The sequence below is a fragment of the Bos javanicus genome, chromosome 8 (genome assembly GCF_032452875.1).
Source record: "Bos javanicus breed banteng chromosome 8, ARS-OSU_banteng_1.0, whole genome shotgun sequence".
Lineage (NCBI taxonomy): Eukaryota > Metazoa > Chordata > Mammalia > Artiodactyla > Bovidae > Bos > Bos javanicus.
In genome coordinates, this window is record NC_083875.1 from 110802948 (window position 1) to 110829901 (window position 26954).

Genomic DNA, 26954 nt, shown 5'->3' on the forward strand with positions numbered 1-26954 from the left:
CAATGGTAAAAAGCTTTAATCACAGACTGTGTTTTTATAGGCAACCAATTAGCAGATTAATGAGCCACTTAAATTTCTTTACTCAAAATCAATATTCAAGAAAGATGAACCCCAGATGCAGCCTCTCACACTGACCCACAAACTAAGGACAAATGGACCAGCGGTGCACCCCGCCAGCCTGCTGTGCTGTGTGTCAACAGAACGAGCCCCCGCCCCGAGCCCTGGCCCCCGCAAACAGATACATGATTGTGCACTGCGCGATGATACCATGAGGTGAGAACTTTGGTTCATGCAGTCGGCTACCACAGAGGCTGCACCCCAAACCCGCAGCCCCGGCACCCGAAGTCAGCGGGCGGAGCGGCTCACGGGGTCAGCCGTGCTCCTTCCACAACACCAGGTGGATGCTGTGGTCGGGCATGCTGGTGGCGAAGACCAAGCCCGTGTCGTTGTGCCCATCCAGTCCGTTCAGCCAGGATGCTTCGCCTGCCAGGAAGCTGGAGCCCCTCTTGGATTTCCTGTACTCGGGGAGAGGCCAGCGGCTAATCAGGCTCTCTGTCCGCAAGTCCAGGATATACAGGTAGCGGTTGTCAAACAGCAGGGCAAAGATGTCTCCAAAGCCAAGCAAGGCCAGGTTTGCTATCTCAGGAGTCTTGATGACCCTGCAAGGATGAGAGTTAAGAGACGTGAACCAGGCATGAAGGCCACTGTGCATCTGTTATGCTGCTGTAATCTTTTCTGGAGACACTTAAGACCAATACAGGGAATCTCCTGGTGGTCCAGTGGTGAGGGCTCCGCGATGCCACTGCAGGGGGCGCAGGTTCGATACTCAGTCGGGGAAGTGAGATCCTCCATCCTGTGAGCAGTGCAGTCAAAGAAAAAAACAATACAAAATTCAAGCAAATTTAAAACTAAATGAACTTTCTTATAAAAAGGAAAATATGAAGACATAAAACTCACCCTACTTTGGAAAAAAGGTGTGGGAAAAAAACCCTTCATAATAACATAACACAGGCATATAAGGAAACAAACATTTATAAAAGCATAAAATGCCCATCTAAGCCGGAAAGGATCTTTCAGATTATCTCATTTAATATTTTTATTTCTAAGATGTGAAAACTGAAGTACAGCCAGGGTAAATACTCTGACTAAGGCTTTACAACTAGCTAGTTACTAGTCAGAAGGAGAGTCTAACATTCCATTCTTACCGTTGGGTAAAAACTGCTATACATCATCCCCATCCCTTGCTTCCTGAACCCCTCAGATATCAGAATCTGAGGATGCTCGCGTCCCTTGGATAGAACGGCACAGTACGGCTAGCCCTCCACGGCCGTGGATGCAGAGCACACAGATGTGGAGGGCAGACTGCACTGGCCGAGGGGAACCCCCCAAGCCCAGAAAGAAGGCAGAAAATCAAGTGATTTGGTGCTGCTCTGCTCTGCAGGCAGCAAACACAGGTTCCGCTCAAAACAGTCAGAGGCTGAAAATATAAAGTTTCCCAAATAATTCAGAAACGTTTAATAATAATAGATTCGTAGTAAGTTAGAGAAAACTGGGAGAGCAGGGAGGACAGCTTTAACCTTCTCAGGCTGGCAGTTCATAAAACACTGATGACAAAGGCACAAGCGGGGAGAGACCGTGCTGAAGAGGCACACGAATGAAAACAGCAGCTCTCAGTCTCTGCACACTCAGTAAGGTGACACGCCAGCGTTCTCTTCAGAAGCGCTGGGAAAAGAGCGACAAGACAGAGCTGTGCAAAGTGCTGCGCCCGTCCGCCTGAGCCCAGGTGACATCCCGTCTGCTCTACATCTAAACAAGGACACCCGCAACGAGTGTGCGCGCAGACGTTAACCAGAGGAAACGGAGAGAATCACCACAGTCATCACCTTTCGATAGTGAAGGATCCATGAGAGGCCCCGCACGACGGGCTCCAGCAGGGAGGTCAAAGGGAAAGAGCGTACACAGAATCGGACTCCAGTCTGGGACCAGGAAGGGAGGGGGACTCAGCATGAAGACAAAGCCCTGTTCCTCACACTCCTCAGGTCCAAAACGAAACTTCGTAGCCAAACCGGCTTCTCTTTGTTTCCTTGCTTGCTCATTCACCCAGACACTCGAGACAGGAAATGTGGCAGTCATCCAACTCTAAACCCACAAATCCAACCACCAAGGTCTACTGGTTTTACCTCCTAAATTTTCCTCTGAGTTATTCACTGCGACCTCAACTGCCACAGCTCTGATCTAGGACATCACCTGTTGCCTGCACTACCGCCCAGGGTTTTCAGCTGGTCTCCCCACTCTGCTTTTGGACACTGTCAATCATTTAACCTCACACTTAAATTTACACCTATTACCACCTGATTCGAACTTTCAACCCCTTTCCTGGCTCCCACTGTCCTCCCGTCTGCCACGCTGGCCTTTCAGTCACGCAGGTGCACCGGGCACCGGTGGGTCCTGGGCCTCTCAGCAGGCTGCACGCTCGGTCCACCGTGACCCTCACGGCACACTCACACCCCTAGTCAGCAGGCTGCACGCTCGGTCCACCGTGACCTCACGGCACACTCACACCCCTAGTCAGCAGGCTGCACGCTCGGTCTACCGTGATCCTCACGGCACACTCACACCCCTAGGACTTAGCTAGATGCATCTCCTCACCCTTAACGGCTTGGCCTGACCCTCCTCCTCAAAGAAGCTTTCCTTTACTTCTCAAACTAGGCAGAGTCTCAGAGTACCCCATTCCATGTTGCTCTTCTCCCAACCATTAAAACATCTGCATGTAGTCAGCTATTTATTGCTTTTTGGAACTTTCTGAAAATTAAAAAAAATTTTCCATCCTCGGTTGAATCTGTGGGTGCAAAACCCATGGCCAACTGTACTTGAATTTCTTACTTTGCAAAGAATCAAGTTCTTTCAAAAGTTCCTGTTTGTATATCCAAACAGCAAAAACTAACAGAACTTTCGTCTGGAATCTGGACTCCACCTGCCATTCTTACAGGAGAAAAGCAGGTGCAGGATTCAATGAAACCTTTATAGACTCCAAGCATGAGAAAGATTACAACACCTATCTTCCACCCTGCCTCAGCACCCCTCTCTTCCAAACTTTACTTCAAACAAAAATATTAGTAAACTACCAAAGACCTGACTTCCCCATGGTGACTACAGTCGTCTCTGGGGGGACCTGGCTGCGGAGCCCTCTCAGATACCAAATGCATGGGGGCTCAAGTCCTTTGTGCAGAAAGGTGCAGTATCTGCATATAACCTACACATCCGCCCATGTATTTCAATTCACCTCTAGATTGCTTGTACCTAATACAATGTAAATACTATGAAAATAGTTGCTGATGCATGGCAAATTCAAAACTTTGCTCTTTGGAACTTTTTGAAAATTAAAAAAATTTTCCATCCTCAGTTGGTTGAATCTGTGGGTGCAAAACCCATGGCCAACTGTACTTGAATTTCTTACTTTGCAAAGAATCAAGTTCTTTCAAAAGTTCCTTCTCTCTGGCTTGCTGCTACCTTGGGCATATGTCTACTGGATGATCCAGCCATGGACGGATGCACGGACGGAGGTGGGGTGGGTGCTGGGCTAGGGTGAGTTGTGGGATGTTCGGCCAGGCCCCTAACCTCTCTCAGCTTCAGTTCCCCAACCTGTAAAATGAAGAGCTTGGACCAATGTTTTCTAGGATCTGTTCCGTCAGGGTGCAATTATCAATTATTTCTAGAAATTATTCTGATAGCTTGGAAATCTAACTGGTTAGAAAAAAAAAAAAAAGTAGCAGTGTATGTCTGACTCCAGGAAGACAGTGATGAGGCTGTAACTTTACGACCAAAGATGGGCCGTCAGCTGCTGGCCGGCAGGATCAGATCCCATTCGAGCTGACCTCTAAACAGTCACACGTAAAAACAATGAAGATAAAGTGTTCAATTTTTGTCTCCAGGCAGTCCTTTCTGAAGCACACTGAGTGAGTGAGTGAGTGAAGTCGCTCAGTCGTGTCCGACTCCTTGCAACCCCATGTACTACAGCCTATCAGGCTCCTCCGTCTATGGGATTTTCCAGGCAAGAGTGCTGGAGTGGATTGCCATTTCCTTTTCCAGGGGATCTTCCAGACTCAGGAATCAAACTCGGGTCTCCCGCATTGCAGGCAGACGCTTTACCATCTGAGCCACCAGGGAAGCACGATATGGAACACTAATTCTGTGGGCTGTCAATAGGCATGCCTCCAAGCAAGGGCACCATGCCAATGTGTGGGAGGTACAGTAGGTTAAACAAATTAAAACAGGTTTCTTTACGTAGGACTTCTCAGAAGTATTAATAACACAGACTGTCAGGTCCTGAGCTAGATCCCCATTCAGTTCAGTTGCTCAGTTGTGTCCAACTCTTTGCGACCCCATGAACTGCAGCACGCCAGGCCACCCTGTCCATCATCAACTCCCGGAGCTTGCTCAAACTCATGTCCATTGAGTCAGTGATGCCATCCAACCATCTCATCCTCTGTCATCCCCTTCTCCTCCTGCCTTCAATCTTTCCCAGCAGCAGGGTCTTTTCAAATGAGTCAGCTCTTTCTATCATGTTGCCAAAGTACTGGAGCTTGAGCTTCAGCATCAGTCCTTCCAATGAATATTCAGGACTGATTTCATTTAGGACTGATCCTCATTAGAGGCAATTAATTTAATCTCTACAGGTGAGACAACTGAGGCACAGAGAGGTTAAGAAACTTACAGAACTAGGTCTTAAAGCAAGGTTTATTTATCACCAAAGTCGGTTCTCTTCATCACCACACAGCACTGGCTTCCCCCGGCCTCCAATACGCTACCATACACTGCCGTCTCCAGAGGGGTCTATGCAGTGAATCACAAAACTGTCCACAGGCCTCTATTTCGGTGAAGAGAAAGCCCGCAGGCTGTAACATTCTCTAAGTACCTCTGTCTTTCTACTAGTCAAAAGAAGGTCACTTGATTCCTTAATGCACAGTTTGAAATGACCAGGAAGTAGAACTTAAAATATTACAACTAGAGGAAATCTGAAAGATCTTTTCATCCAAACTCTTCCATTTTCCAGAAAAACTGGCAGGAGAATCCAGACATTGTGAAAGGGGAAGTTAACTCAGAGTTAAGAAGTGGGATTGGGCTTGTCTGGTGGTGCAGTGGCAAAGAATCCACCTGCCAATGCAGAAGACTCAAGAGACACGGGTTTGATTCTTGGGTGGGGAAGATCCCTTGGAGGAGGAAATGACAACCCACTTCAGTATTCCTGCCTGGAGAATTCCATGGACAGAGGAGCCTGGTGGGCTACGTATGGTCCATGGGTCTCAAAGAGTCAGATGTGACTGAGCACACAGCACATAAGAGGAATTAGAAGCTAGAGTCTCTACGTTCTAACATATACCTCTTTCTAATTTAATTACTGCCTGTAAAATATTTTTGTTTGAGATTTTCAGCACAGATGATGTGAGTAAACATTTCCCCAAAGCAAGTTATTAACTAGTTTATCCAAATACTGTTTTGTCTTTATTAATAAACTGCAACAGACTATTAACAGTAAAGGCCCAAAGAAATATTACCTGAGAATATCATAACTGGCAAAGTCCCACTGGTAGAGGCCCAGTGCCGAACTACAGACAATGTATTTGCCATCAAAATGAAGTCTTGGCTGCAGGCAGATACTTCTGTCCTCAGAGACAGACAGCGTCTTTAAGCACTTACAGTTAATTTCTCTCCCAATTGGCCAAATCTACAGATAAAAGAAAGTTAGGAAAGATGATAGATCGCATCACCAGAGAAAAACCCGTTTTTAAACAATGTGGCTTGTGTCTGCTTAAGTTAGAAACAAACTGAAGTGAACTGGAGACACCACAGGCTTCACAGCTGAGGCAAGGGCTCAAATTCTTATTTGGCACCTATGTGTTGTGTAATCTTGTGTAAAATATTCAACCTCTTCTGAACCCAAGTTCCTGCAATGAAGACAGTGCCTACCATATGGAACATCTTAGAAGATGAAATAAAAATATATGCCGGAGTGCTCTGCAAACTTTTTGCAAATTGCTTTTATTATTATACAAATAGATGTTTATGTTTTCATACTTCATATCTAAGAATGGAGGAGGGCAGGAGATACATGTCTTAAGAAAACGGTAAGAATGCACTGAAGATATTTTTCTGTGGATTTTTCCCCCTTCATTTATAAATCAGACTTAGAAACTGCCTAGAGCACAGAGAAAATGAATTAATTCTCTTTCCAATGGGTTTAAGAGGGCTTAGACTAAAGACATTCCTGCCTCCCTTGAAATATTTCCCTGTACCACACTCTTTCATGAAGCAAATTAATCAAGGGAAAAAAACCTCACCTTGATCTCGTATTTGTCTGCACTTAAGAGGATGTAGTCTCCAGGGCTGTGCAAGAGAGACTTGACTTTGCACTTCTGCAAGACCACCTAGAAATAATACACATCCATGTTATAGAAAGACGCTTTTAGTACTATATACATCCCTTTTAAGTGAAATATGAAAAAGAGCTTCAAATGATATGGTATGTGGGTAATCTATAACTCTATGTTAACTATAACTCAAGTTAACCTTTACTAAGAGTTTTATTATAACTAGATTCTCTAGGCTACCAGCAGGATCCAAAAGTGTCTAATATTGGCAGCATTTACTCTTAGCTTTGGTCTGGAAGCAGACATTAGGACTGATTTTTAAAATCAGAAAATGTGACGTCATAAAATGATAAGGAATAGGAAATTAAAAAATCCATACACATAATAGGTACAAATGACCTGTTTTCGTAAGTACGTGTGTCATAAAGAGAAAAGACATTCTACTTGCGACCAGAATCTGTCTTATGCTGACTCTGCAACCTTGGGCAGGACCATCTAAATTCTTCATCTCTGTTTCCTCATCTTTAAAAACAGAGGTTGGGGGCACCTATTATCTCAGATAATCGCACTGAAAATGAAATAAAACAATGAAAATGAATGTAATAGAAGCTAAAATCCCATGAGCACTTGGGATAATCTGTAAACACTAGGTTCTGGTTATTTTAGCATTAAATCAGCATAAAGTGAGAAGGGAGGCCAGGCTCACTCACTCAGAAGCCTGGGCTGCAGATACAAATGAAATTTGCGGGGAGCTGTCCCATCACCTCATTTAATGTTCACAAGAACACTCAGCAGATGATGAAACTCAGGCCCTGAAGGGAACAGTCACTTGTCTAGACATTATAGTCAGGTCCTAGCTCCAAATCCACTGTTTTTTAACTAACACTAAATTGTCTTATGTGACTTTTCTATTTAAAACTGAATGCGCCCAGTACAGATTTGTCTTTCCAGTTTTTGTCTTAACTGTGGTAAAATACACAGAACATAAAATGCAGAATCGTAACCATTTTCCAGTGTGCAGTTCAGTGGTTTTACTGGTCTTCTCACACAGTCACCCGCCCCACCCAATCTAAAAGCCACTGGTCATCTTTCTCCTTGGTCCCCGTAAGCTCAGCTGGCTTTGCCTCAAAGACACGGCCTCCGCATGTGTCCTTCTCTGTCCTTGGCGCCATCCAAGTCCAAGCCAGGGGTCTCTTTTGCTTTTGCTGCAAAAGCCTAACTGGCCACCGAGCACCCGCTTGTGCCCCATTTGTGCCCCACTCGAATTCATTCTTTCACTCAGCAGTTATTTTCTTAAAACATGAATCACACCAGACTCTTGCTCAGAACTCCTCGATGGCTTGTTACTACACTTAGAATCATACAGAATCCTTAATAAGGTCTGGTAAAGCACACCGGACGGCTCCCGCTCCCACACCTCCCCCAACTGCAGCTCGGCTCCGCTGGTCTTCCAGGGCATCAGGTTATCAAAAGTCCTGGGTTCTTTCCCACCGCAGGCCTGTGCACACACCGCACCCTCTGAAACACTCCTCTACTCTGTACACAGCTACCTCCAATTTATTCTTCATATTTGGCCCCTTTTCTAAAAGCTTTCCCTCAATCAAACTGAATCAGACAACCTCCTAGACTTTCTCAGAGAACACCACACTCCTCCATAAGCACGTAATGCAATTTGAGATTATGTATTTATTTGTGAAATTACTGAGTAATAACTATTTCCCCTACCAGACTAACACTCGTGTTAGGCCTGGGTCTACTTTGCTCACTCATATATACTCAGCCCCTCAGAGAACAGCACGGTAGGCTCAAGAAGTGTTTCTCCATGGCATTTCCATTAACATGGCTTTTGATATTCACAGCAATTCTTTTCTCTAAAACTAGAAAATATCACAATATTCTTTGAAAGATGCTGTAAATTTTGGTTTCACTTCTTGCAAGATTTTCTCTTAGCATAATGTCCTTGAGGTCCATCCATGTTATCATAAATCGTAAGATTTCATTTTTTTATGGCTGAATAATATTTCAATATACATATACATCCATCCATCAATGAACAACTCTGGTTGTTTCTGTATCTTGACTATTACAGATAATACTGCAATGAACATGCGGATGCATGCATCTTTCTTTTTTTTTTTTTTTTGCATGCATCTTTCTGAGTTTTCCAATTTCTTTGGATAGATACCCAGAAGGGGAATTGCTGGATCATGTGGAAGTTCTATTTCTCATTTTTTGAGGAACCTCCAAACTGTTTTTCACAGTGGCCGCACCAATTTACATTCCCCAAAAGTGAATAAAGTTCCTTTTTTCTCCACAACCTCACCAACAATGTGCTATTTCTTGTCTTTTTGGTAATAGCCATTCCAACTGGTATGAGGTGGTGTCTCATTTTGGTTCCGATACACATTTGCATTATCCTGATGATTATGTTGAACATCTTTTCATTTACTTGTTAGTCGCTGTTTTCATTTATCTATACCTCTTCTTTGGGAAAATGTCTGTTCAGATCTTCTGCCCATTTTTTAATTAGACTGTTTGGTTTTTTGCTCTTAAGTTGTATGATTTATCTATTCTGGATATTAGCCCACGACCTATGATTTGTAAATATTTTCTCCCATTCAGTAGATTGCCTCTTAATTTTGTTGATGGCTTCCTTTGCTGTGCAGCTTTTTAGTATGATGCAATCCCACTTTATTCTTGCTTTTGTTGCCAGATTCAAAAAATCACTGCCAAAACCTATGTCAAGATGTTCACTATGTTTTCTAGGAGTTTTATGATTTCAGGTGTGTTAAGTCTTTAATCAATTTTGAGTTAATTTCTATGTACGGTTTAAGACAGTGGTTCAGTTTCATTCTTTTGATGTGGCTGTTCAGTTTTCCCAGCAAAATTCATGGAAGAGACTGTCCATTCTCCATCATATATTCTTGGCTCCTGTGTCGTAAATGAATTGACCATGGACACAAGGGTTTACTTCTGGGCCCTCAATTCGGTCCCACTGACCTAAGCGTCTGTGCTGCTAACATCACGTTGCTTTAATTACTGTGTCTTTGTCACAGAGTTTGAGAGCATGATGCCTGCAGCTTTGTGCCCTTTCAAGGTTTTTTTTTTTTTCTTCATGGTTCCGTATGAATTTTAGGATTATTTGTCTTATTTCCTTGAAACATACCATTGGAATTTTGATGCAGACTGCACTGAATCTATAGGTTGCTTTGGAAAGTATGGACATTTGACTGTTCAAATCTGTGAGCATGAAACAACTCTCCATTTATTTGTCTACTTCAATTTCCTTCATTAATGTCTCACAGTTTTCAATACACAGGTCTTTCTGTTATACACTGACTAAATTTATTCCCAGGGCATTTCATTCTTTTTGATGCAACTGTACATGGGACTGTTTTTTCTTTACTTCTTTTTCTGATAGTTCTTTATCAGTGTACAGAAATGCAACAGATCTTGTATATAGATTTTATATCTTGCAATTTTACATGTTTTAGTTCTAACAGATTTCTGATGCTGTCACCAAAATATTATCATCCATTCGCAAATCCTGAGAGTTTTACCTCTTCCTTTCCAACATGGATGCCTTTTTTTCTTCTGCTTTGGCTACAACTTCCAATTATACGTTGAATAAAAGTGGCTAGAGACCAGCACAATGGTGTTTTAAAGAGACTGCACATTTCCCTCTGTTCCACTTCCAGCAAGAGCTTTCTTTTTCAAAATGAAAACTGCTTTTCTGATTTAAAAAGAAACGTGCTTATCCTAAAGGGAAAAAAGTACTCACAACTTCACAAGAAATAATCACCTTCAACACTTCGGTGCAAAAGCACATTCAGAAACTATCATCATACTCTAGGTAGCTTTTGCTATAACCTGTTTTACTCACTCCCTCTATCCACCTAGTATGTTGTGAGCATCCTCCCATGTCCATAGCCATTCATTCACTAATTTACTGAGCGTCTTTCACATGCTGGTCACTGCTGTACACCATCATGCCTTGGGGTTGCATCTATTCCATCTTATGACTCATCTACACTTATGAGTCACTGTCTACCGTCCTCCAACCCGCCCCCAGCTTCCCCACCCTCGGCAAGAGTGATGTCAGCATCAGAAGTCTTCTCACCTTGGTGACCCACTCTGTGTGCCCGGTGAGTGTGTTCAGGCACGTCCCAGCAGATAAAGCCCACACTTTGACAGTGAAGTCTGCAGAGCCACTCACCAAGATGTCCAGTTCGTCGTTGTAGTCGACACTGAACACTAGTGCACACAACACACACAGTTAAACACACCTCTGCCTGAGGGTCTCGTATGACAGAGTTCAATTACACTTATTCTTCCCAGTGCCCAAGTGTGTGGTTTCTTAACCAGAACTACTGTAAGAAGGGTGCTTTCTCAACTAGCAATTTTTTGCTAAAAAAAATACCCATCGCAAAATTCTTAGTATTATAGCTTATTATCCTAAGGATGGAAAGTCCCTGGAATATACAATCTCTCATATTTGTACTAGCTTCAGAGTCAGAGACAAACAAGTGTAGGAGATACAGGCATTTCTTCTCAGGACTGAGAAGAAAAACAGGTGGACCTACTGAGATTTGTACTATTTACTGCGTAAGATAAAATGTCAAGCGTACTCATACTCAAGAAAAGCCAGGGTAATGAGAAACACAAAGCGAAGATCTTAAGTTCAGACTGAGCCATTCTCTCAACTGTCTGACTTCTTCAGACCTATATCCCTGGCACCTAAACAGTGCCTGAGTATAACAAGTACTTGTGTTCAAATGCTCGTCAAGCTCTGAAGGGACACCAGGGGCGCAGAGATGAAGACACTGCTCTTTTCTTTAAGGAACTCTGACTAAGTGAGGGACAGAGAAGGAAGTCCAAAAAAAAAGTAAATGTTTACCTCTTGCTAGGGAAACACCAAGGAGAATGACTAACTCTGCCCAGGGGGATCAGGGAGGACTTCAGGGAAGAGGCGATATTGGAGGTGGGCCCTGAAGGATGAGCAGAGTTTATCAAGAAAAGAAAGAGAATACTGCAGGCAGAGGGAGCAGCAAAGGCGCGGAGTTAGGAAAAGCCACAGCAATGTCCTGGGAACAGTAAGGGGGAAATTTTTTAGAACAGGGCTCTCTAAGCTAACCAGGTGTAAACTCACCTGGAACAGGTGCAATCCTTGACAATGTGGAATACTGCACTCAGTTTGCTACATAAGCTCCATATTAAATCATGTATCTTCAAATATTAATTACCACAAACAAGTGGTAGCAGACTGAAGAAAAATGTACAGGATGACAAACAAAATGGGGGGGGGGTGCAGATTCGGTGGGGTTTATTGTTGTTGTTTTTTTGCCATAAAACAGCTAAATTTAAAGAATTACTGAGCACCATGCAAGGAATTCAGGACCTAAGGGTGAATAAGACAGGTGGGATCCCTGCCGTTCCAGCGCTGACAGGCTGGGGGGGAACCAGTTACCAGACTCACTTGGATGACAGGTGTTACACAGGTTACTGGAAGCCTACAGCAGAGAGACTCAACCTGTTCAGGGTGTCCAGGAAGGCGCTCATAAACGATGCTCAAGAGCACAGACTGTGACTCTCAGAGGCTAATGCAGTGGGTAATGGGGGCGGGGGAGGAGAAGGGAACTAGACCACGTGATTGCTGCACAAAGCTCCAGGATACGACGCGGCAGAGGAGATGCTCTGGTCACAAGGTTTCATTCAGGTGGCCACTTTACAGACTAAGGCTGTTGCAACCTCATCAGGAAACACGCGGGGACCTCCTTTTCATCTGGTCTCTCAGCAGTCAGATTATCATCAACCAAGCTCCAACTGGATGTAATCTGTGTAGTCACTACTAAGGATTTCCAGTCCTAACTCTACAAATAAAGTGGACTGAATTTACATTTACTCAATTTGGAGGTATGGAATTTGACCAAAACAAAGGGGGCCGACTGTGCAAACAGGAAATAAATGAAACAGGAGAAAAGAAGAACTGCCTCTCCTCGCCTAAGGGTACAAAGGCATTGCGAGTTAAAAATCGGGCCACGGAAAAGCAAAGCTCGAGGTACAACTGTAAGAATAACCTGAGTAAGGGATTAACTGTACTGACCGAAGAAGAAGTAGGGGGAATGACAGATTACATTAAGAAAACAAAAACAAAAGAGGGATCACATTCTTGGCCCCTGGCCTTAAGCAACGAAGTCAGAGTAACTGGAAAGCCTTGAAGAAAGGCGACCCACCCGCCCCCGTGTGCCCCCGGAAGTGCTGGGTCCTGGCTCCGGAGCTCCACTCCCAGCAGGCCACAGTGTTGTCAAAGGAGCCTGTCACAAGCTTCTGCTCATCAAACTTCACCGCAGCACAAGTGTGGGTCTGGATGCCATAAACACACTGCCCTGTGCTCACATCCCACAGCTTTGCAGACAAGTCGTCTGACCCTTCAAGAGAAAAACAGGGAGGTTAATAAGAAGACAAACACTAAAGAAGTAACATCAGTCCCCAGAATCGCATCCTTAAAGGAGAACTTTAACCTCCTCCAGCACTCCCACGTTATAGCTAGGGAAAACCAAAGCAGAGAGAGGAACACAGCCTGTTCTGCATCTCCAAAACAGTGCTAGCAGCCCTGGGACGGACTCCAAGCCTTAGTCCTTTTCCCCAAACGCTCGAGGTTATAGAGTTGTGTTAAGACTGGCGCACCCCTCGGTGCGTCCCTTGTAAATTTCCCTGCATCTCTGGCTATCATGAGCTCTCTGACTTAAGCTTAAAATGATGGGTATTACCTGTCACTGCATGTACACACTTGCCTGCCTGTCCATTATCCAACAACTCTGAACAAACAAACAATGCTGAAATAGTAAAGCTGTAGGCTGGAACATGTCCATTCTAAGGCAAGTCAAAGACAAGCCCCGATCACGGGTTAACTTCTATAAAGGCTAACTGCTAATTTCTTGAGCCATCCTGAAATGTGTGAAGGAGCTTCAAAGAAAACAAGACATAAACTATTCCCAGACACTCATAACAATTCAGCAAAGAGCCTGTAAAGTCTCTTAAGATTATGCAAGATAAAACACAGGTTTCACTTCTGCCTCTGATGAAAACTGTGTAACAATTCACAACATTACTGCTTAGTAACCAAGTCATGCCTGACTCTTTGTGGCCCAATGGACTGTAGCCCACCAGGCTCCTCTGTCCATGGCATTTCCCAGGCAAGAATACTGGAGTGGGTTGCCATTTCCTCCTCCGGGGGACGTTCCAGACCCAGGGATTGAACCCATGTCTCCTGCACTGCAGACAGATTCTTTACCACTGAGCCACTGGGGAAATCACATTTAAAATCGTAATGATTAATTCATGTTTCACAATTTACCTTTATAAAAATATTAAGAATTGACAAAGAGAAAGTCATTTTGAAGATACATAAATGTAATTGATGTAATAAGGACATGGTATCTTGGAAAAGCACCAACTGATCAGTTTTCAAAAAATTTAAATGACTAAATAAAGCCATGTACAATTCCACCTTTAAGGACTGATCAAGAGCCACTGTTTCAGCCAATGGAAAAATATCTATCAGTTATGAAAGAGCAGAAATTTCACCCTGGGAAATCCCTATGAGAGCATACTGAAATGAAGCCCCTATTTGTTGTCATTTTACTAATTAGGGATTCAGTTTCCTTTCTATAAAATGAAAGGTGAGACTTGGCTGGTGGCTCTCAATGGCATATGAGGCATCAGAATCCACTGGAGAGCTTTTATCAAGACATACATGCTAGGCCTTATCTTCAGAGATTCTAACTCAGAACATCTGAGGCAGGAGCCAATAATCATGGAACTTGCCAGGCGAACTTATTAGCAACCACTGAGGACCAATGATCTAAGAATACTATCCGACAGAAAGATAAGACAAGCCACATACACAATGTAAACTGTTCTAATATTTACTTTAAAAAGTACAAAAAAGAGGAAATAATTTAATTTTTAACTCAGTATGCCAAAAAAACACATTATCAGCTAATGTAATCAATATAGAAATTTATTAATGAAATAGTTTATATTCTAAATCTTCAAAATCCAGCAAGTACTTCCTGTTTCACATCTCAGTTGAGCTAGCCGTATCTCAGGTGCTCGTGAGTGGCTACCACGATGGACAGCACAGGTCCAGATAACCTTTAAGGTCCTCTCAGATTTTTGGCAGAGTCAACATTCTGTGACTGTATTTCTAGGAAGCTAAAGCAGGAAAAGAAAACATGTTTGGTCCTAACTGAGCTTGGTTCTGATTTACCGCCAGTGTTTCACAGGGTCGCCTTCATTCATTCAACCCATATTTAGAGAACTTTTATGTCAGGCAGGGATCCTGCTCTTATGGTGCTTGGTCTTCCAAGGAAGACAGAAAGGCTAAACAAGCAGTAACAACTCTAAAGTGGTGGGCAGTACAAAAGCCCACAGCAGATACGAGGAGGGGATGAAAGGAGAAAGCGCCCCAGGTGAAGTTCTGCTGGGCTTACGGCTGTGCTCCTCAACATCAAGGTGCTCCACAGACACGCCCTAGGAGAAGGCACGCCTGGCTCCACACTGTATCGACCCTAATGGGTGTTCACATATATTTGTTCACTCTGATTTGCTGTGAAGCCAGGCCTTGGTATAGGACTGTGTGAAGAAGGAGTTTCATGGGTTAAAAAATACCCAAACTTGGGACTTCCCTGGTCCAGTGGTTAAGACTCCGAGCTGCCAATGCCAGCGGCACGGGTTCAATCACTGGTCAGGGAACCAAGACCTCGCATGCCACATGGCTCCACCAAAAATAAATAAATAAGAATAAATACAAAATTAAAAAAAATTTTCAATATTAACAAGTTGAAATCTAAAGGATGAATACAGTGATCAGCACTCTCTCCCCAATCAAAAAAATAAAACATCAACAGTCTATGCCAGAGCTCAGCCAAACTTTTTCTATAAAAGACTGGACAGTAAATAGACTAGTCTTCTTGAGCCACAGTCTCTGGGGCAATTGCTCCACTCGGCTGGGTCTGGCCCCTGTGGTTTGTGGTTTACCAATCCCTGGAATGTAACTATTTAAGTACCTACTAAATACCTCTATTTATTATATGAATATATGTGAACACGCATTAGGATCGATTCATAAAGAACTCCTGGAACCCATTCTACTAAAAACTATCCAGGAATTACTGACAATGCTTGTCAGAATGCGCTGCCTCAAACAGGGGCGCTGACTGCAGCTCAGTGTGACTGGGAAGTAGTGGGAAAGTAATGTTTTTCGTTACATGAAAGGGGAAAAAAACCCCTCTCACTTCAGAAAACAGGGTGAAAACAATCTTTGACGTAAAAATTACAGACATGGGTAACAAAGGTAAGCAGAAAAATGAGCTGCAACGCAAATAGAGTAAGGTATCTTATCAAGCTAAGTTTAAATATTTACTGGCAGAATCAGATCTCAGCTCTCCAACCACCCGAGTCATTTGACTCTGTTAACCAACTGAATAAACATTTACTAGTGCCTCTTTAAGACAGGCACCTTTCATTCTCCTTTTTAAAACCCTATTAGCCTTCTGTCTCTTTGCCTCTCCCCTTTCTCTGGGTACACACTTAAAGGATCCACCCTACACTCTGTGCATTCTTTTTCCTCTCTCCTTTTAAAATTTCACTTGCAGCCACAGCTATGATGTGACTAACTCCTAAATCATTCTCTCTAGCCCTGAGCACTCTCGAAAGCTCTCACCCTGCATTTCCAAGTATTACGGGAATCTCCACTTACACATCCAATTAGATTCAGTTCATCCCACATGGAACTCCATCTATCCTCTTGAATTTATCCTCAGTTTCTAGTCTTTTACTAGTACTATCTTCGCATTTATACATGCAGCTAGAAGACTTCAGTCATTTTTGAAATATCCCTATTCCTTGCCACATACCCAATTCACTGCCAAATCCTGTCATTTCTATTTCAATAGCTGCTCTTCCATTCAACTGCTACTTTCAAAAATCTCTACCCTTAGTATCCTGTATTTAAACTCATCGGAACTGCAATGGACTAGTAATTTAATTCGGAAGCTCGAGATCTGTCTGTTAAAAGTTACCAGAAGAATTAATATCTTCTGGGGGAACACTTTAGAAACGGCAGGGTGGCTTCACTGGCGCAGCGAGGACATTACTGGCCTCCACTCGGCAGAGCCCAGGGACGCTGGACACACTGCAGCGTCTGCAGCGCACAAAGAGAGTCAGCCTGTGCCCTGCAGGGCATCCCGAAGGTCCTGCCGGACATTCCTAAGTGTAAGGCTTACTCTTAGTTACCTGAGCCCAATTTTTGCTGTTGTACAAAGCCCACGAGCAGGTTAACCGTGTGCTTAATTTTCTATGAGTGTAACCATCAGATAAACTGAGGAAAGATGTTCTTTCCTGGGGACTCTGCTAAGGGCTGTTCAGCATGTGAAAAGATCAAGTCATGGATGGTATCTGTGACACAAATACAACCTTCTCCATTCACAGCTGCCATGCTCACGATGACAGCACACAGAGGTGCAGACACCTGGTTACCACCTTCCAGAACAGCCACGGTGGAGCCTGTGTTCAACGTTACTGTAAATTACAGTTCTCTTACTTCTCCTCTGGGTCAGACTTTGGCTATTATATTGATTTCCAAAATGTGTATGTATAGATAAATTGCTTCCATGACTTTTAATTCATGATAGGGGGATATTGTAAAATCTTGTAAAAAGAGGACCCAAGTCTGACAGAAACAAGAAACACTAGTTTCTTTGAAGTGGAAGGCTCTGAACCAGACTTTCTGCTCACAAATCATTCAGAGTTCACAGGAAACTGTCCAAATACATGTTCACAGCATTCCAGCCCAAACCTAGCTCTTCAGATCATATTCTAAGAGTCTTAGAGTCCCCGTTTATGCTCTAAGACTTCGGTATTTCCTCCTCCATGCTTGGACCTCTCCAGGCCTTTAGAATGCTTCTCTTCCTGTTGGGAAACCCTGACTGCATCTCACATCTCCAAAATGTGTACACTCTTCAAGACCCAACATAAACACTGCTCTACTTTCTCAAATGAAGAAACCATTCCTTCTTTTGAAAAACTACATAACTTTATTTTCCTCATACAATTCAACTACATCATTTTTGGGGTTGGTCTCTCTTTTAATTAAGATATAACTGACAGACAACAATGTACTAATTCTAGGTGTATAATGTAACGATTTGACATCTGTATATAATCTGAAATATTCACCACAACAAAACTAGTTAAATACAGCATCTGATCACACCTCCTTTATAGCTCTTGTTTTTCTCGTTTGCCTGCAAGTCAGAGGTCACAATATAGCCATTTATAGGTTGAATATGATCTAACCACAATATTTTTAAAATTAGAATAATACTTAGAAAATTAATACTTTTTAAAAAAATGAGGCTATTTCACAAAAACCTAGGCTTGGGGCTTCTCCTGAAAAGTCAGACCTGACAATTCTGAGTCTGAATTCCACACAGGAAGTATCTACTGCAGCAGAGCAGCAACTGCCCATGGCAGCGTTTTCTATTAGCCACAGTTCACACACAGACTTTTGCTCAATCAGGTTACCTTCCTGACCACAGCGTGTACATTCTTTGAGGAAAGAACAATTCTAATTCTGCTCGCATGCTTACGCTGCCTGTCACACAGTAGGCATTTTAGAAATAAATATCTACGAACAGCACAAAGCACAATACATTCCTTTCTTCCCATTTCAGAGATGAGCAGAATTTCTGAAAGTCTGAACAGACATACAATCTCATACAATCACACAATCTGTACTGTGCTAATGTTAGCATTATTAACCCTTTTGGTAATCCTGTTCCACTGCTTGCTTAAGGGCTGATCTGAGTCACTAAGTTTACTGCCAAATTCAGAATTTCCCAATTCAACAACAGTGAAAAGACAAGCTCTTAAGTGACAAGGTGATACAAACACATTTAATTCTATTAACAAATATTTCTTGCTAGTAACAGTCTCAGGAATGCTGCTTCAAACAAATGCTTTGAATCATTTTCAACAGCACACTTTTCCATAAGCAAAGCCCGTGAATTTAATCATACTAAAAATAAGACAGCATATAGACTCACCCGGAGAATAATCTTAAAATGTGGGGTTGTGTCCACAGTCATTTGTAGATATTAACTGCCCAGGTAATTAGGGAATTCAGTGAATGTATTCCACTCACTTCTGGGCCAAGTAACTAAGGTTTTATTGCATTTCAAAAGTGAACTTTAACAAGACATTAAAAAAAAAAAAAGCTGGAGCTAGTTCTGAAAATGAGTCAACTGCCAGTATTGATCCAAGTGTGAGTAAGTGCCAAATTCAAAGGCAATATGGCATCTTAAAAAAAAAAAAAAACCTGCCAGTGATTATGAGGCAAAAAGAATATTGAAAAGTCATCACCACAGGTGGCAAAGTATACCAAGGTATAGAAGAACAGATGATATTGTTCCAATAATCAGGCTTTTAATAGGACAGGGAAAATAACATGAGCATGAAGTAATCTCAGGATGACAAAACCATGAAATATCTTAAATGTTTATTTTATAAAACTGACAAAGTGTTGAGCATTTCAGAGAATGTCACCACATAAGAAAATGGACATCCTCAATGAATAAAGAAATTCAATTTTAAAACAGTCTTCAGAAATCGTTTCTCTCTTAACTACTGAAAATATTAAACTGAGTATGGTAGGCCTCTGAAGGAGAGGCAGGTTTACCCTAGACTTTGCTGCGGGCATAGCATCAATTCAGTACATCTGCAAAGGGCACTAAGAGGACCTATGAAATCACTCACACTTCTGGATCTGGTGATTCTGCTCTGAGGCTTCTGCCTCAAATGAATAATCCAAAGGGAAAAAATAACGCAGACAAAACTATCCATAAGAACAGAAACAACCTGAGTACGCACGAGTATGGAAATGGCTAAGTGATGACACATTTACACAAAGAAACAGCACATGACAGCCGTGTGGTGTGGCTAACACTCCAGTGTCTGTCAGAAATCACTCTGGAGGAAGCACACGAATGTCCCTGTGCTGTGGTGCTGCGCTCAGCTGCTGAGTTGGTTCTGATTCTTTGTGATCCCACAGACGGCAGCCCGTCAGGCTCCTCTGTCCATGGGATTTTCCAGGCCGGAATACTGGAGTGGGTTGCCACTTCCTACTGCGGGGAATCTTCCTGACCCAGGGATCAATTTGTGTCTCCTGCACTGGCAGGCGGCTTCTTTACCACTGCACCACTGGGAAGCCCAGTACTGTATATCATATATGATGGGAGTGAATAGCACTGTGATCACTGACAAGGTGATCTGGAACCTCGAGCCATTCTAAACTCTGCTTAGTCATTGCATACGACAGCTGTCAACATGTACTGCCTGACGCACGGGCAATAACTATATCATCATATGCAGAAACACACGCCCATTATAATTGGAAGATGCACATAATTCTAACTTTAATCATTACATTTATAATAAAAAGTTACTTAACTACTTGTTGTTCTTGTTTAGTCGCTAAGTCGTGTCTGACTCTTTCACGACCCAACGGACCATAGCCCGCCAGGCTCCTCTGTTCATGGGATTTCCCAGGCAAGAACACTGAAGTGGGTGCCATTTCCTTATCCAGGGGATCTTCTCGACTCAGATATCAAACCCACATCTCCTGCACTGGCAGGCGAACTCTACCACTGAGCAACCAGGGAAGCCCTGCTTGCTGAGTTTTAAAATATCCAACTATTTTCATTCCCATGCCCAAACTCTTCTAAATTCTTCTCAGAACCACAGGATCTTAGAGCAAGAGAAATAGCTCCCTTTGTATATTTTAAATACAAGGAAACAAACACAGAGAGGTTTCATAATTCTTTCAAAATGAATTATTTGCTAGGACCACACAGCAATTTTTATACAGCTTTTTTTCCCAAAAATTACTGTTAATAAGAAAAAAAAATTTTTTTAACCAACATGAAGGACCGTATATGGAAAAAAAGCATAGAAAAACGTAGTCAGAGCTTTCAGACTCATATCACATTTATAAGAATGTCTGGAGCTTTCTTCTCGTAAAATTTTATAAAAATAATTGTCTTCTCAGAGTGAAAAAGGATAAAGGGGTGGTGGTGGGGAGAGGAGGAACCAGTCAGGGATGGAGCATCTATCTATGCCATCATAGATATCTCAGATAATTAACGACTGCCGTTCTCAAGCCTGAGGAGTATTTTGTTCTGTCTGTAAGATTACACTCCACGAAACGCAAAAATTAAAAAGAAAAAAAAAAATAGGCTCTCTTACCTGTACACAGAAGTCCATCTTTGTAGTAAAGTGCATACACTCTGGCACTGTGTCCAATTAAAGATGAGGTCTCAAAGGCTTCATGGTCCTCCAGTTGCTTCATTCTCAGAATAGCCTTCAAATAAACCTTCTTCCAGTGCAAAGCGTCCTGAACAGAATCATCTATCTGCCAGCCCAGACTTTTACAGGCGGTCTGCCACACCTCCGTGCAGGCACTTATCACCTTATTCCACTGTTTAGAGACGAGGCAGCATGTGAGTAACGTCTGAGGGTCGAGCCATTTTAACAAATAAAAACTGAGCTCCAGGGGAAGGAGTTTGAGGAAGTCCCGCTTGAGCAGAGTCTCCAGGTTATTGGAGAGGTGTCTGAGCTGGACTGCCCCACTCAGACTAATCAGGTGATCCAGAGTTTCATTTTTCTGCAAGTCCGTCAGAGAAAGAAATGTAACAGAAATGTTATCAAGCCATGTCTCAAAGTCCTTTCTCTCCATAAGGTTATGGAAAAATTTACCTGTGGCACATCAAAATATTGTATTAGTTCTGCTCAAAAAGACGGTTCAAGCAAGACTGCTAACAAATGAAGTATTAAAAATTAGTGCAAAAAACTGTTACAACTTTAGAGCTTACATTACAACTTTACAGTTAATACATTGTATTTATCGGAAATAATTTCCATGGCACAGAAGAAAACATTTGAGAAAACATACTTTAACAAATCATGACCTCCAAGACATAACTCAGTGAAAGTACTTCTGGTGTGTGCCTCAATCCTCCTGAAGTCTAGCACGAGCTACGCATCTTCACAGTAGAAGATTTACAAAGTAGCCATTCTTTGTGAAACAGTGTATTCTGTATAATAGAACCCCATCAAAATCAGCATGACACCACTTTCTTAAATACACTCTATTTGGGCACGAAAATCACAAAAATAAGCACAAGGATGTGACCCCCAGAAAGTCAGTCTCTAGGCCAGTAACTTGAGACATCAGTTACCAGGCTAGGTATAACCTGACCTGTTATAGGAATCACAGAACTGACTACTAGCTTTTGCAATAGATGCTTAGGCAAAAAGGTTTGGGGAAGAAAAATAAGCAGATGCAATAAGTTATATGGCTCAGGTGTTCTGGTTCTTCCACTTCCTTTATGGCATTGCCTGTTAGAACATGAATTACCAAAAGCCTTATCTGGCCTTACATGGTCTGTTTTAACAAGGTTAATATGAGCTGGTGACATCTCTTAACCTCATGTGTCCCCAAGAGCCATGAGGGTCCTGGAGGTGTGCACAAATAAGACAAATTAGTCATCTTGATGCTTACAAGACGCACAAAGAAAGGTACCATTTCCTTCACTTAGCACATGAGGAAGCTGCAGGTCAGAGAAGGTAAGTGATTTGCCTACAGCCAACAGTGCTATTAAAATAGCAACAGAACAGACCGAAAGCCAGTGCTCTCAAGATCAGGACTCTTCCAGACACACCAAGTTGTCTCTTATGAAGCCAGCTACCATCAGGAGAATCACAACCTGGTGATAAGATCTGGGAACACTGAGTCCATCAGATTATACCATCTCCCCCTTTAAAGCTAACTGGAACCCCCCCTCCCCCCCAAAAATAAAAGTATCCATCAATCCACATTATGTCAAGTGTCTACCCACTCTTAACAATGGGGACTAAACTAATGGGAAGAGAAGAAAAAGTAAAGCAAATCTGTGAAAACCATCTTTCCCAAGATCAGCCATGTTGATAGATACTAGTGCTGGGCAGTAAGTACATGGGGTTTTTTTAAAATTAGATTTTCATGTGTTGGAACATTTCAATGATTAAAAAAAAAACAAACAAACTTTCCTTGTAATCTGACCAGTTTCCCATCATACTGTCATACTAATTTAAAAACCTAATGTCCAAATTAACATGAAAGAGGAAAATAAATTCATTTATCAGTTCAGTCACTTAGTTGTGTCGGACTCTTTGCAACCCCATGGACAGAAGCACACCAGGCTTCCCTGTCCATCACCAACTCCCAGAGCTTGCTCGATCTCATGTCCATTGAGTTGATGAAGCCATCCAACCATCTCATCCTCTGTCGTCCCCTTCTCCTCCTGCTTTCAATCTTTCCCAGCATCAGGGTCTTTTCCAGTGAGTCAGTTCTTCACTTCAGGTGGCCAAAGGACTGGAGCTTCAGCTTCAGCATCAGTCCTTCCAATGAATATTCAGTACTGATGTCCTTTAGGATTGACTGGCTGGAACTCCCTGCAGTCCAAGAGACTCTTAAGAGCCTTTTCCAACACCACAGTTCAAAAGTATGAATTCTTCAGCGCTCAGTTTTCTTTATGGTCCAACTCTCACATCCATACATGACTACTGGAAAAACCAAAGCTTTGACTAGATGGACCTTTGTCAGCAAAGTAACGTCTCTGCTTTTTAACATGCTGTTTAGGTTTGTCGTAGCTTTTCTTCCAAGGAGCAAGTGTCTTTTAATTTCATGGCTGCAGTCACTATCTCCAGTGATTTTGGAGCCCGAGAAAATAACATCAGTGTTTCCATTGCTTCCCCATCCATTTGCCATGAAGTGATGGGACGAGATGCCATGATCATTTACCAGGTTTACACAAATAGTCAGATCTCACTGTCCAACTTCATTAATATTAAGGTATGTAAAGATCATTTTCATTAATTTCCCAACATCAAATGTGGCAGGAACATTTGTTATCAGACAAAAAGCAGTTAAAGCAAACAAACCACTTCTAATCACATCATCTGGTGTCTCATGTTATCGAATAGTGAATGGACTTATTTTAATAAGTCTCAGGGTCCACGGACAGGGGAGCCCGGTGGGCTGCGGTCTATGGGGTCGCACAGAGTCGGACACGACTGAAGCGACTTAGCAGCAGCAGCAGCAGGGTTTGGGCTAGGTAGGATTCATTAATTTAAGGATTTACTTGGCTGCCAAAAACTAATGAGTTCATGGCAAGTTATATGAACTTAACACAAGATAACAGTGTCCTAGGAATTTCTTGGTTGCCCAATGGTTAGGACTCTGCATGTTCACTGCCAGAGGGCCTGGGTTTGATCCCTGGTCAGGGAACTAAGGTCCCACAAGTTGCTTGGCACAGCAAAAAAAAAGCCACCAACAAGATTAACAAGCCTCCTTTTTCTGAATCCTAACAACCTTTTATCTGTAATATTTCTGGAAAAGTTTTACTTTAAAAAAATCATTCACAGCAAGACAAGAAAAAAGTTTCTGTGGACAGTCACAAAATGTTGCCAACAGCTAATTAATCCTGGCCAATTAAAAATATAACCAAAACACGTGCCCAGGAATCATGTTTTACCGTGAAGAAGTGGGGGGAGGGGCTTCTTCTATCACATCTGCCCGGCCACACACATCAAGTGTGCCACATACACATCTTAGGAATACTGACATTTGTGTACAATGAACTGTTACTTAAATGGACACAAGGCAAATTTATAATACCCATGAAAACAGTATCATTACCAATAACTAAGAGACATTGTAGAGCACACCCAATCAATGAACCCATGACACCACAGAGATTATGGCATGAGTTTGCCATTGAGCACCTTTAAAAACCCAGGCATTTCTGAGATTTACACATTCTCCTAACAAGAATTTTTCTTCCAACTCTTAAAGACTGCCCTTTAAGCTACTGAACCCTTTATGGGAAGGTCTTATCCAGTTCTTCATCTCTCACTCTCATGAAAAAGGCATCTTTTAAAAATAAAGTAGGACCCATTAGCTTTGCAGAATGCACTATTTTTTTTCTTTTTAAATCAGCTTTTGTTTCTCTAAAAAATGAACTGACTCTGGAGAGAACTTTCTTAAGGTCATAGGTCTAAACTGAACTCTTAGAGAGCCTCTAGGAATATCACGTACTGGCAGCACAAGGCCCCACAGGGAATACTTCAGGAAGTGAGATTTCAATTCAACTGAAGGAGGAGTTTTTAAAACATCAGAGTTTTCCAATAATGGAACAGCTGCCTCCAGGGTGGTGAGCTTCCCATTACTGGGAATAGTCAAGGACAGCTAACTATAGAGGCGGATTGAGGTAAAGGAAAATGCTTTGAAGTCAATCAAATCTTCCGCAGATTCAGCCACTTCCTATGTGATTATGGACATACTCAACTAACTTCTGAGCTTCAGTTCTGTCATCTGTAAAATGGAAGCCAGCTCATCTTGGGCACTGCATGAATCACAAACAGTAGGGACAAGCTTAGAACACAGCCCAGTAGGGTAACTCAAATGGCACTTTTTGTTAGTTTTATCACTATGAGTACCTGGCAGGAAAGCTCCAGTAACATCCCCTTCAACCCCAGCACATTACCAGTTTCTCTTTTTGGTCTGTTCCCCCATCCCCCACCCCCATTTTTCTTAAAATGGATTAAAATATACAGGAAAAAAAGAAAAACCTTAAGTGCTCAAACTTACTGGGAATTTAATTTTATAATTAAGGGCAGTTACTGACATGAGGCTGATTTCCCAGGAGAGGCATTCTCTTTCCACCCTCTCCACACTCCATGGTGTCCCATCCTTCCCCCACAAACCCCAACTTCAGACTAAACATAAAACGTGCCCTTTGGCCCTCAGTATTAACAATCACAAAGCGCCGAAACAGATGGATGTGAAAAGATTCCTAAACTGGGAGACAGGAGACGTGGGTTTGGTCTCTGGTTCTGCTATTAAGTCCCTACGTTCCCTCAGGTAACTCTCATCTTTGCACTGGTCTGAAACACCAGAGTACTACTCATAGATGTTACCTCATGTGATTTTCATGACCTCGTGGAAGGTATGAGAACTGCTCTTAATAAATGAAGAAATTTATGGCCCCCAAAGTGGAGTGACTTTCCCTGGGTCTCACAGGAAGGAGCAGGCATATCTTGCCCAGCCCCAACCCTTCTCAAAGTAGCAAAACAAAACTTATACTTCCAGGTCTTACTAAAGATAGAACACTCCTGACTGAACATGATGAATGCAGTTTACCTCTCCTCTCTCAGGACCTGGCCTAATCAAGAAAGAAAACAAGACATTTGCTATCTTTGGGAGGGAGGCTTCATCCTCCCTCTCTTTTCTTATCAAGCACAACCAGGGTTAAAGAGAACAGAGGCTCTGAGCTTATCTAAATAAACTTACATATACATAAAATATCTTTTGAATACTCAAGAAGCTGGTTAATACTGGTTGTTTCCAGAGAATACTGGAGGGTTGAGGAATAGGAGTGAAGGTCTCTTTATGAATTTAAGACCGTATGAATATCTGATCTGTTTATATACACCTTCAGTTTTAAGATGAATTTTTAAAAGCTTTGAAGGAATACAAATAGGGTTTCTAAAACAGGGCTTTGCAACCCCACTTGTTGCTGGGTGACCCTGGGCGAATCACTTCACCTATCTCAACCCAACTTCCTCACTGGTAAAAGGTAACCACTAACAGCATTATCTCCAAGTGTTTTTACAAGGAATAAACGGGATAATGCACATAAAACGTTTAGCATAGTATCCGCACAGTGGAAGCCTACAAGAATGCTGGTTACCACCATTATTTAACATCAACCTTGCTATCTTTATTGCAAGCAGCTCTCCACATACACACCTGTTTCCATGGCATACCCACAATTATGGCGCAGTCCCGCACATTAGTACAGCGTTTTGTACTTCATAAACCGCCTCTCCACACTGCTTCATCCTTCAAACTCATTGACAGCCCTGGGACATCATGGTTAACTCATTTCGCAGCTAAGGAAACTGAGGCTCCAGGAGGCAATCACTCAATTCTCCCATCTCTAAATCAACTCCAGATCCCTTCAACCCGTTCGCCGCTCCCAGGTCCCCTACTCCCGGAGCCGTGTTCCGCGCGGCACTGACCTGAGCGAGCGCCCCGGGGCCCGGGACCTCGCGCCGGGCTCACACCAACTAGGCGCGCTCGGGCCGCCAGAGCCTCGCAGCGGCCGGGTCCGCTCCGCAGCCATGGCGCCTGCAGCGAGAGAAAGGCAAACAGCCCGAGGCGCGGCGGGTCAGCAGAGGCGCGGGCGCCAAACAACCCCCTCCGCGACCCGGCCCCGCCTAGTACACAGACCTGGACCGGCGGCCGCCGCTCCGGGTCCGCAGCCTCACAGGGGAGCGGCTTCCGGTGCTGCCTGCGTCATCTCCGCGCGCCCCTCCACCCGCGGCGCCCAGCGGACGCGGCTGCACTTCCGGCCCCGCCTTGAAGCGGAAGTGTGAGGGCAGAGCATCGTAGAGGGAAACGGAGCACGCGCCGCACGCCTT

General features: G+C 43.0%; 1 protein-coding gene across 4 annotated transcripts; it reads right to left on the bottom strand.

Moving 5' to 3' along the window:
• On the bottom strand, positions 1–26846 carry FBXW2 (F-box and WD repeat domain containing 2). 4 transcript variants are annotated; one of them, XM_061426691.1, is made up of 8 exons: positions 26764–26846; positions 26553–26661; positions 20676–21185; positions 12602–12796; positions 10489–10622; positions 6339–6425; positions 5556–5725; positions 1–659 (listed from the first exon to the last, which is right to left on the bottom strand). In XM_061426691.1, exons 3-8 carry the CDS (start codon positions 21163–21165, stop codon positions 371–373), a joined length of 1365 nt encoding a protein of 454 aa, XP_061282675.1. In that variant the 5' UTR covers positions 21166–21185; positions 26553–26661; positions 26764–26846; the 3' UTR covers positions 1–370. The 4 variants fall into 4 exon arrangements, with proteins under 4 accessions (XP_061282675.1, XP_061282674.1, XP_061282673.1 ...); XM_061426690.1 differs by lacking the exon at positions 26764–26846 and having other exon boundaries at positions 26553–26742; XM_061426689.1 differs by lacking the exons at positions 26553–26661; positions 26764–26846 and adding an exon at positions 26281–26540.
• Positions 26847–26954: the final 108 nt, after the last annotated feature.